The 11,175-nt window shown below is 42.2% G+C and overlaps 1 protein-coding gene across 1 annotated transcript; it reads right to left on the reverse strand.

Moving 5' to 3' along the window:
• Positions 1 to 4,672: 4,672 nt before the first annotated feature.
• Positions 4,673 to 10,709, reverse strand: VMA21 (vacuolar ATPase assembly factor VMA21). Its single transcript, XM_073358345.1, has 3 exons — positions 10,611 to 10,709; positions 8,510 to 8,619; positions 4,673 to 7,039 (listed from the first exon to the last, which is right to left on the reverse strand). Exons 1-3 carry the CDS (start codon positions 10,649 to 10,651, stop codon positions 6,897 to 6,899), a joined length of 294 nt encoding a protein of 97 aa, XP_073214446.1. The 5' UTR covers positions 10,652 to 10,709; the 3' UTR covers positions 4,673 to 6,896.
• Between the last annotated feature and the right edge of the window lie 466 nt (positions 10,710 to 11,175).

The raw sequence follows: 11,175 nt of genomic DNA on the forward strand, positions 1-11,175 counted from the left end.
GCACCAAAATTTATAAACAGACAATTGCTTCTGCTAAGGGCCTCAGTCTCAAACAGGAAGAGAATCAGTGGAGCAGGAATTGAGCTGAAGTACCTCTCTCTTCCATGCAGAATATATGGCCTTCACCACTGCCTTCCATCTTTGCTGGTCTCCCGCTGCAGTTTTAGCTTCAGTCCTGCTTCGATTGTGTGTTTCCATGTTATCCTTGGTTTACCTCATCACCTCTTGTCGAGGGGCTTTTAGTCCAATACTTGTCTTAGGTGCTCCAGGTCCTCCTTCCACGTATGTCCTACCCCACCTCCATTTTCATTCCATTATTTCCTGACTTATCAGTTTCTATTTTGTCCTCGTCCAGAATTCAATTTTTTTTTTTTGGACATCTGACAGTCAGGATTTGTCAAAGGCAGCTGTTCATGAAAACTTGGAGTTTAGATAGTAAGGTTTTAATAAGTCTCCGAGTTTCAGCACCACAGAGTAAGACCAACGTTACAATAGTGCTAAACATTCTAAGTTTAGTCTGGAGGGCAAGATTTCTTTTTCTCCCAATTGGCTTTAGAGTTACAAAGGCATATCTGGCTATCACTATTCTGGCTTCAACGTCTTAGTCTGTTCCATCTGTTGTACTTACAATGCTGCCAAGATACGTGAAATATCAAACCGCTTCTAGGTAAGTCTCAGAAAGTGTTATCGGTGTTTCTTGTTATGTGCATCTCTACTTCAATTTGAGGTATGAGATGCGTGTGTTTAGCTTGCAGGTAAGGCAGCATTCTTTCCCCCACCTTTCACGCTCAGACCCAAACTGGGACACCCTCCCATCAAAAAGCATCCCAATCAACCGCCCTGCCCTCCAGAAATGGAAGGCCTCTGCATTTCTCTACCCCCACTAGGAGGCGGCGACTGATGCTCCTGGAAACATCCCTCCTACCTCCTCTATCCCAACCAGACATCATTCTAAGGGAACAGGAAGGACCAAATCTCTAAAGGTTCATCTTTGTCCCCAACCTCAGTTCTGCTACATATAGCACCACCATAGTCCATTTCTCCTGCTTCAATTCTCTCAGAGCTTTCCCCTTGAACAGCAGAACACACCACCAGAAATTCATGGCATTAGTACAGAAAAGTCTTTACTGACCGACACAGGACTGGATTTGGACCCCAGCACTTGGCAATATTTTCTTTTTGTATGCACCATTCAAGTCTAATTTGGCCTTCACTAATGCTGGCTCTTGAAGTGTCAATATAGGCGAAGATGCATTCAGTAACCTAACACTGAAAATACTGATTTTATGTATGTAAACAAGTACTAGATCAGAGATAACGAGGGCTAAACAGAGTGACAATTGCTCTGTGGGATTTTAAGATGTATAGTTCAGAGGCTTGACCCACCCCTTAGAGATGCATCACTGGGGATTTTATAGGAAAAGCTACCCTGCTTGTTTCTATGTGCCCCATGCATCCAATGCTAGAGCGTACAAATGCCTGGTGAAATCATGCACAAAGATGTAAAGCTGTGAACTTTTTTGCTTCCAGATTTACACTGAAAGTTTTCAAAATATAAAATCAGAGCTGGTTTGCTGCTTTGTGCACGACTCACATGTAATACGAGATCAATGGCATTGGTACCTTGCCTGATCCTCAAAAATTGAATATATACCATAAAATGCTGTCCAGAAAGAGCTTAGAACATGTACAGAGCAGTAAAAGAGGTATATTCCAGTTCTCATTCATGCACCCACTTGTCAGTTTTTCCCACAATCACCCTTGGGCTTTTTTCCATAGGGCTCCCTATACAGGAAGCAGCCTCCCTGAACTAAACTGCACGTGTCCACATTGAAAGCCGTCAGAAAAGACCCTTTGTGACATACACCTTGCCTGTCTTTGGACAAAACTACTTGAGTCAGCTACATCCCTTCGGGAAGGCTCTGAAAGTACTCTACCTCAAACCAAATATAACAAGATTAATTTATTTGCAAACAGCTGCCAAGCTAGTCAAGGTAAAAGCTAGCAAAATGCCAATAACCCCAAACACTTACTGTCCAGCAGTTCACCAAGTGAGAAGTATATAATTTTCCTCTCCATTTTCTAGCTAACGGAGCGCACGCACACACCCGCCACCGAATTTCAGACAGAAAAACCTGCCATCCAGTCAGTCACTCTGCTAGTGCAGTATGACAAACTGGAGACTGTTTACTAACAATCTTGTACTATGTGGATGGGGTAATATCTTTTACTGGACCAACTTGTGTTGGTGAGATAGACAAGCTTTCAAGCTTAGAGTTCTTCAAATATTACCTCACCATCTTGTATCTCTACTATCCTGAGACCAACACTGCTATAGCACTGCATACAAGCTTGTATTATGTCCATTTAAGTGGTTTTTAGCAGTTTCAAGTAAAATGAAAGTTACCCACCCCACAAACATTTTACACTTTTTTCCCCCCAACTTCAGCATACACAGACTGTGCTGCCCACATATTAACAGCTTATTTACATCAGCCAGCATTAGGGGATGACAGACAAGAGGGAAAGAACAAGTCTAAGAACAATGACAACTGATAAACCCAAATATTGACATCTTCCTGCGTAGATTTCACGCCACTCTTTTAGCAATTCTCGGTCTAAACTAAATGAAGTGTTCTGAACCCCAATTAAGCTTGCTTATTCCAATTTCTGAGTGTCTCTCATACACCTCTGCAGTCATTTTAAAAAGGAAGGATCAGATGAAAATTTAGCCTGTGCAGGACACACAAAAGAAAGGAAAGTCGACTTATCCAAGTAATACTACAGAATAATTTTGGAAAGTTCCTGGGTTTTTGACTCCATAATTCCCAACTGTCTCAATGAGCCACATAGCTAGAGACCTGGGGAATATTTTGAAAATTTAGAGATACAACTGGTCTTAAATATCTATTCATGCTATCTAATCAGCTCTAGTTCGACCATCCTGTGTAAAACTGTAAATTGTGTTGTTCATCAGCAATTGTTCAAACCCCTGTTTAAGTACTGAAAACCATTAATATAAAAAATTAAGGCAAACTTCTAAATGCCAATTAAAAATATTCCCTTGTTGCACGATTTAGTTTTACACAAATAATCAGGAAACAAGGAAAGGGAAAGCGCTAATCCTACAATTCAGGATAATTTCAAAGCCTACAGAGCATTATTTAAACAAGAAAAGGGTCTATGGCTATTATACACTGACAATTTGTGTCACGATAACCAATTAGCTTGGATGTTACTCTGACATGAGCATTGGACTCTGTAATACAAACTCAGCCTACCATGATTTAAAATATAACTTCATGTTGCTGAAGCACAAGAAGGCTCCCAGTAGGGTATCTAGTGCAGTATATATTTTCTAAGAACATAAGAATGGCCTTACTGGGTCAGACCAAAAGTCCATCTAGCCTGGTATTTGGTCTTCCAACACTGGCCAATACCAGTTGCTTCAGAGGAAATGAACAGAACAGGTAATCATCAAGTGATCCATCCCGTCACCAATTCCCAGCTTCTAGCAAACAGAGGTGAGAGACACCATCCCTGTCCATCCTGACTAACAGTCATTGACGGACCTGCCTGCCATGAACTTAGCTAGTTCTTTTTTGAACCCTGTTGTAGCCAAACAGGTCCAGGTACCTAACTGGTTAGCATAATTCTTGTACACACAATGCACAAACTAGTATCCATCCACAGAATAAGCTCTTATTGGTGTATCGCTGCGTCTCCGTTTGTTCCAAGTGCACTGATCTTTAAAACCAAAGCGAGGCATAGCATCCTAAGACTGTAAGCTGTTCGGGACACAGACCATTGTTTTGTTCTGCATTTGTACAATGCCTAGCGGAGTGTGATCCCAGGTTCCTAACCACCAGTGAAATATAAACAGCTAAAAGGATTTCTAAAAGTCTGGCCATGCAGAGCAGAATGGGGCAAGTTGGGCGAGGATCCTATTTGAAAGCAGCAGCCTATACATTTTTAACATGCTTTTGGCCTTGTACACATTAGCCAAAGTAGGCCATGAAATCAGTTTAAACAGACCAATTCTTACAGTGAGTTTAACACAGCGCTCATTAAGTCTGTTTGAGCCCCACTATGGATGTGGGCTATATTCTTTAAGCTCTTCTGTAACTTCTCAGGTTCTACACCTCTTATTTTCCTTCTTTCAATATTGCTCTTTTCAGTGTCACATGCCTAGATGGGGTGTTCAGCTTCTTTGCTTTGCTCTGCTCAGTTGTTTCCACTGTCCCCATACTCAAAACTCTGGTCTTACTTTCCTTAAGGAGGCCTTTTAAAAACCAAGATGTTCTGCTTATGAGGAAGTAAAAGTCTTATCAACGGACTCCTCACATTTTCACTATGAATAGCTGAAACATATTTAAGCTACGGTCCTCTGGAACTTTTCAGCACCTCTACTTTTTTGTGACTAGCCAAGTATGGTAAGCAATTATAATTCCACGGAAATGTAATTTTAGGGTCTAGTGACCTCTGACAGTACAAACACCTGGATATAACATTGTACACAGAATCAATGAAGCACAGCAGAGCCCTCGTTTTCAGACTGTTATAAATGGAGTAAAGTTAATTCTGTGTGTTGCTGTACCTAATCTGTTCATTATAAATCGTATTACATGAGCAGCATTAGCAGGACGATGATTGAGAAATAATTCAGCTAAAGTATTCACATTTACTAAGCCTCGGTACTGGAACTCAGTGAATGATAATTCTTTATTAAAGGGCTCTTATATAACATGGGGGTACATGTAGTGGGGAATGGGGATCTCTCAGAATGGCATCTTACAAAATAAATCTGCATTTCAAATAACTACAGTATCCTTCTCTAGTGTGCCAGCAACACTGGACTTGCAGACTGGAAAAGTTAATGTTTCAGACATGAGATTTAAAAATTGATTTGTGGCTAATCTGAAGCTAACATGCAGTATGCTTCACTTTTAGGGCTTGCTCCTGAACATTAGTACATTAGTACATAGGGGTGGGTGGGTCACAGTCTATCTTAATATACTTCTGTATCTATTGTGCACATAAGCCCAAATAGTTGATCTACCATATTCGTGGTCTGCAGACCACAAGTGTGGGTACGAACAATCCAATTCCCACATCAACCAATAATCCCTTTGAAACTGTAGGAACATGATACAAGTGAAACAGGAAAAGCAAAGTCACAAAGCGCCTTTAAAAAAAGTGTATAGGAAAGGCTATGCATTACCGTAATCTTAGGAAAAATGTTGCTCCACACAGAAAATATAGTTAATACAAAAGCAGAATGAAACTCAGGATAATGATCTGTTAGACATATTTCATCCTGATGTGACTTTAGGTAAAGCCCCTTTCCTTCCAAGAGGACAGAAAATTAGAACAAATTCATTTCTTTCATGATTCAACAAAATAAGCAAAGTGGATATCTGTCATGGAAGAGGTAGCGATGATAAAACATGGTCACCATTATGTTTTATTTAATAGTGGACAAAAGTTTTAAGAGTATTGCTTTAGCTGGCTTTCTCCCCTTAAATCTCACTTGTTCCTCCAGCACATCTCCCAAACACACTCTTCAATGTATTTTGTCCACGATTGCACCATAAGAAATATCCAACACATTCAAGTAGCAGTGGGAGGTGGCTGAAAGCGAGACTTGTTTAGGAGCAACTGCAATTTAGTATGGTCATTGGAAAGAAAACAATAGGCAGTTCTCCTTTGCAACAAAGCTTCAAGGTAGTACGAGTGGAAGGATGAGCAGGTCAGGATTACCGAAATCTTCTAGAGATATTGAAAATGTCAGTGGGGAGAAAAGTCAGTAAAAAAAAAAAAAATGCAACAAGCCAAAATTTAAAAATGACAAAACTAAAAATTGTTCACTATGAAACAGAAGACACCAACTGAATTTTCTGACCACCTTGCTCAGCTGCTATGACATTACTCCCAAACATGCCTTTGTAGGAGATTTATTGCATTTCTTGGGAGGTTACTTTCATCTATTTGGTCTTAAGCCTTAAGTACACCACCCCAGCTGCAGCAGAATCCCTCCAACGCATTTGCCATAGCTTATTGAAGCAGTAAGACACCATATTACATGGTTCCTTGTAGTTTATGAAATAACTTTTCCTGGAAATGAATGGTAAGAGTCAGAAAACGTTTTGATACAAGCTAATGATTTTCAGGGAGCTTGAGATGTGTCGGATAGTGACATTTTAAGGGTGCATCCTCTATTCTGTTGTTCTGATAGCTCACAGTTCCCATAAAACATTAACAAGCCCCTCTCCAATATGCAAGATCTTTAGCTCTCAAGAGCTGCCTTTTAGGAGCATGTACGAAACGTTCTCTTCCTATTCTTCCACTAAAAATGTAAACTGTACACTCATGCTACTATGGCTGAGGAGCACAAAGTGCTGCTCAATTTGATTCCATGTTTCTAAAACTGAGCATCCACCCAGAGCAAGTGGGAACCAAATCTACTCTGTTTTAGTCCTACTAGAACGTTACTCAGCCTTTTAAACCGGTAACTTAACATTAGCAATACATAATTTCGCTTCATAACTGACCGATGTGTGTCTCAATTTCTCTGTGTCTTGTTAGCAGGTCAGAACTGTAAAAAAAACCCCAAACTTGTTGTACACATACAAAATACACATTCCTTCTAGTCACTCCACTCCAATTTCAGGTAAAGGCTTCTCCAAGTTTGCCAAGCTGAGGTTGATTTAAATTATAAATGGTCACCCTTCGACACATTACTAGTATTCAGCTGAGATGAGCACGAATCTTTGACTAGTCACACACAGGCATTCAGAGCCCAGAGGCATTAACTTCTATTTTGCACAAGAATGTTTTTCACTCCATCCACAAATATCCAGTCTCCAGTCTGTGGATATCAGATGGTGATGCTTGCTTTAGTCCTGCTTGCCTTCACGCCACTGGCGAGACCCTTCGTTCCAAGCTACATAGACAAAGAGAGCAAGTACCACATGAACAGTAACTACAGCGACGATGGCAGCATAAAAATAGCTGTCTCTGTTGGACATTCCCAAGGTACCTGAGAAGACAGACAAAAAGAGCACACTAATTTAAAGGAATTCTGAGTGTTTCTATTAAGGCAGAACAATAAGTTGCAATTGTTTAAAGAGGCTCAATTTATTACATATTTATTATATCAAGGGTAGGATAGACAAAGAGCAATAGGTCAGAATTTACAGTTATTAATGAGACTTGGCTAGTATGTTACAATTGGGATGCAAGATAACGAAACTGCTTTTTACCTGTTTCCTTTGAGGTACCAGTTAACTTTTGGAAATACAGGATTTTAGATCTTTAAATATTCTACACATTCTTCTGCCATCCTCCAACATCAGACCTCAACATCCCTGTCAACTGAGTATTGTTTTCTTTTTATCGATGGGGAAAACTGAGGAGCAGAGGTTAAGATATTTGCCTATGGTCAGACAGAGTCAATGGTACAGCCATGATTAGAACTTAGGATTCCTGACTTCCATGCTCAGGCCACTAGACAAACCATGCTTCCTCATCAGAAGTACTGTGTGTATTAGATAAGTGGGAAACTATATGAATGGTTCCCATATAATACAAGATTTAAGATATCAGAGCTATTTCCAATACATCATTCTTTCCAGCCCAATACAAAGTGTCATTGTTGGTAGAGTTTGTTGTAACTGAAAAGAATGTCTTCAGAAAAGTCAACATATCAAGAAAATAGGAAACTAAACAGTTTTTGCTGAATCTTTTATTCCATTTCTATTCACAACCACAATGATTGAAGGAAACAATGTGTTTTTTGGGAGGCCTTTAAACAGTCACATATTCCTCAGCTGCTCTTGTCTTAAGAGGGAAGTTCTATTTGTGTCTTCAGAAAGACAGTTAAGCAGCATCAGAAAGTTCTGCTGGTTTGTTCATTTTTCCTGTTGCAGAATCAGAGACAGGCTTTGGTTGGTTGTCAGCAATTTAACGGAGCCCTGGCTCCACAGCAAGTTTCATCCTCAACCTTCAGGAAGGTGGAGAGAATGAAATTCTTCAAGCAACAGAATTCAAAATCTGAAGCTCTTAGGGTTTGAATGAAATGTTTATATTTATAAACATACTCAGCGATTTTTTTTTAAAAAAAAATCAAAGACATGGAGCTAGAGAAGGACAGAATTATACCATTCTGAATGTCACCTGATGGCTTATGCTGTTACAAGAAAAGCTTCACAGAACAATTTCCATGCGCATCACCACTGCAGCCTTTCAAGTATTCTCTACACAGCTGAAACTCAGATTTTACACTCTGCATAAGCCACTGAAATAAATTTGTTCTCGTTTGCACCCAAAACCTTGAATATCACAACCTTTAACATTTCCAGCCTCATATTCCAAGAGGGTTCTCTGTCTAATCGAATGCATTCAGTTTGTGAGAAGAAAGGGTACTAGAGAAAGAAAGGACAAAAAACTAGGATTTTAGGTCTGAGGCTTTGTCTCTTAAAAACGTTCTGTTTAGCAGGAACAGAATTACCTTCAAATACATAAGCCTTTGAAGAGAAGTACAGCCCAATAGGTAATAAGATCATCAGAGCTGTGAAGAACAGAAGCGTTCTTAGAGTTGATGTTAAGGAGCCCTCATTTCTGAAATGAACAAGAACAGCTGTAACAATACAGAAAGTCACATAACACATCTAACATAATGCATCAGATTTCCTTCAAGGGGAGAAATACAAATTGTTGGTTTTAAAGGACTTTCTTTGCATTTGCTGTTTGGAAGATACCAGAAATTAAGCTTTGTACTCAAAGCTGGTATTTGAACATCTTTTTGTTCAGAATTATTTCAGGGTCAAATTCTGCCATTAAACAGTTATAACAAGAAATAAAGTTATTTTAGTATATTTTAAAAAAAATAATGCCTGCTAAAGCATCAAAGGGACCTTTATCAACTTAAAAAAAAAATCATTCTTATCAATGCTTTTTTACTTGAAGCATTAGACAAATCAGTTCATGTTGCTGACTATGTATCATTCCCCCCTTTTATAGTAGGGGGGTCTCTCCCACAAGTAGAGATGAGAAAAAAAGTTTGTAAGACTGAAAAATATGATTAGGACCATAAAATTGACAAGGAGATTTATAGGCAGGTATACTACCTAAGAACAACTTTCAACACTTAATTGTCTAGAACTCAAGTTCTCTTTTATTATCCCAATATCACTGCCATTCAACACTATTTTTTTAAGTTTCCATTAATTTAAATTCCATTCAGAAAACAGGAGGGAGCAAAAGAGTATCAATTTATTTTAGCTGCAACAAATTAAAGTTAGAATATAAAGCTAATATTATAGCTAAACCTCTTTGACTGGGCACCTGAATTATAGACCAATATCAGAACATCTCTAGGAACAAAAAGTTTGGTTGCTACTATAAAGTTAACAGAGCTTTCAAAAAACAATAGTAGCAGGGTTAAGTACAATTTGGTCAGTAAAAACAAGGAAAAGAATTCCCTTAAACTGCATTTGGTGTGTCAGGACAAGGTGTGTCTCTCTATATACACCAGCTACAACTTGTTTTTGCATTTGCTTTTGCTAGCTCTTACTTAGTTTGGTGTAAGTATTTACTCCAAAATAAAATGATCTAACCAGCCAAGCAATCTGTGGCCTACTTCCAAAACCTACAAGAGTCAATGTCAGTGTGTCCTCAGAGGGGAGCCCTTCATTTTGAAACATGAAGGTCCGTCAAAAGCAAGTTAAGCCAGGGATTCTTAATACTACTACTTAGCCCCTGCCCAGAACTTTTCACATGTAAACTTCCACAGATCTATCAAAAGATCTCTTTCCATATGGAAAAATTAATGGCTAGCCTACATTTAAAAGCTGCACCAGTATAAATACATTGGTTAGGATGGGTTGTTTTTTTGTTTTGCCGACATAATTATACCAGTAAAAGCCCTAGCGTAGATGCAATTATACTGGTTATAAAGGTGCCTTACACTAGTAGAGCTTATTCCGATTTGATAAGCTAAATTAGTATAAATGCATCCAAACAAGGGGGATTCTCCCTGCTTTAACTACCCCAGTATATTGAAAGTAGCCAAATATTGTAGTGTAGAGAAGCCTCGAGAAGAGCTCAAGGAGCCTGCCCCAGGTCAGAGAGCAGCCACCGGACCCACCTGCGTGCAGTGTAGCGCAGCCGGGCTCCCTGGGCTGGAATGCGGTCAGGACCCTCGCTGCGCGTCCCGCGGAAGGGCGGGAAGGGCGGACCTCCCCAGCACTCACCCTTCACACGCCCCAGCTTTCCGCGCAACGCTGCGACCCCTGCCCCACGGGAAGCTCCTGGTGCCTCTTACTCAGCTCCCGCCCCTGCCCCGGCTCACGCAGCAACTCGGAGCTCCAGGTTTCTCCTCCCTCCCTTCCCGCGCCCCAGCCTGGGCATGGACCGGGCGCGGTCAGGCGACCCCAGCGGGGCCGGGCAGGCCCGACGGCGAGGCCCGGTGACACCCCGGGACCCAGGGCAGGGGGCTCCAACGCCGCCGGCAGCCGCTGGGCCAGAGGCGAGCCCGGCTCGGGCCTGCAGCTCCCCGGCCCGAGACTCGCCCAGACCGGGGGCTTCCCCTCCCCCCGCTCCGTACTCACTGCCCCAGCTCCGGGGGTGCCGCCTTATCGTAGCGCTCCATCGCAGCGACCCGCCGCCGCCGCCTTCCTCCGCTCGCTCTACTTCCGGTCAGCTGACCCCCACCCCGCGCGTGTATCATGTGACCCGTCGGGGGCTGGTTCTCAGGCTCGCACCGCCCACTGGGGGGGGAGGGGGCGGGGACGTTCCAAGGGCTGCTCGGGCCACGCCCCCCCACAGGGGAGCGGCTGCGGGCGGGGCCGCGCTGCGCGGTCTGCGCTCCCCGGCCCCGGCCGTGGCTGCAGCCCCCCGCGGGGTGCGTAGCTCCCCCCGAGCGCTGCCACAGCACCCCGCCTAATACAGCACCCGGAAACCTCCCTGTCCCCCACTTTACCAATAGGGAAACTGAGGCTCGGGGCGGTCAGCGGCGCTGCTGGGGCCCGACTGAGGCAAGAAGGCGTGAGGACCGCTAGGTCCTGTGGCCTTAGCCCCAAGAGCAACGTGACAGCCTCTGTCAAGCTGTACCCATCCTGTGATCGAGCCCTCCGTAAGCGGGGGAATCCTCCCGCTATTGTGGGGAACTTTCCT

This window comes from Lepidochelys kempii, chromosome 9 (assembly GCF_965140265.1).
Source record: "Lepidochelys kempii isolate rLepKem1 chromosome 9, rLepKem1.hap2, whole genome shotgun sequence".
NCBI classification, from domain to species: domain Eukaryota; kingdom Metazoa; phylum Chordata; order Testudines; family Cheloniidae; genus Lepidochelys; species Lepidochelys kempii.

Bases quoted from the DNA above. Each gene is read 5' to 3' on its own strand.
- VMA21 (XM_073358345.1), bottom strand. From the start codon at position 10,651: ATGGAGCGCTACGATAAGGCGGCACCCCCGGAGCTGGGGCA. The intron at 8,620-10,610 runs GTGAGTACGGAG...TGTTCATTTCAG, and splicing joins GCACCCCCGGAGCTGGGGCA to AAATGAGGGCTCCTTAACAT. The intron at 7,040-8,509 runs GTAATTCTGTTC...CTGTCTTCTCAG, and splicing joins AAAGGCTTATGTATTTGAAG to GTACCTTGGGAATGTCCAAC.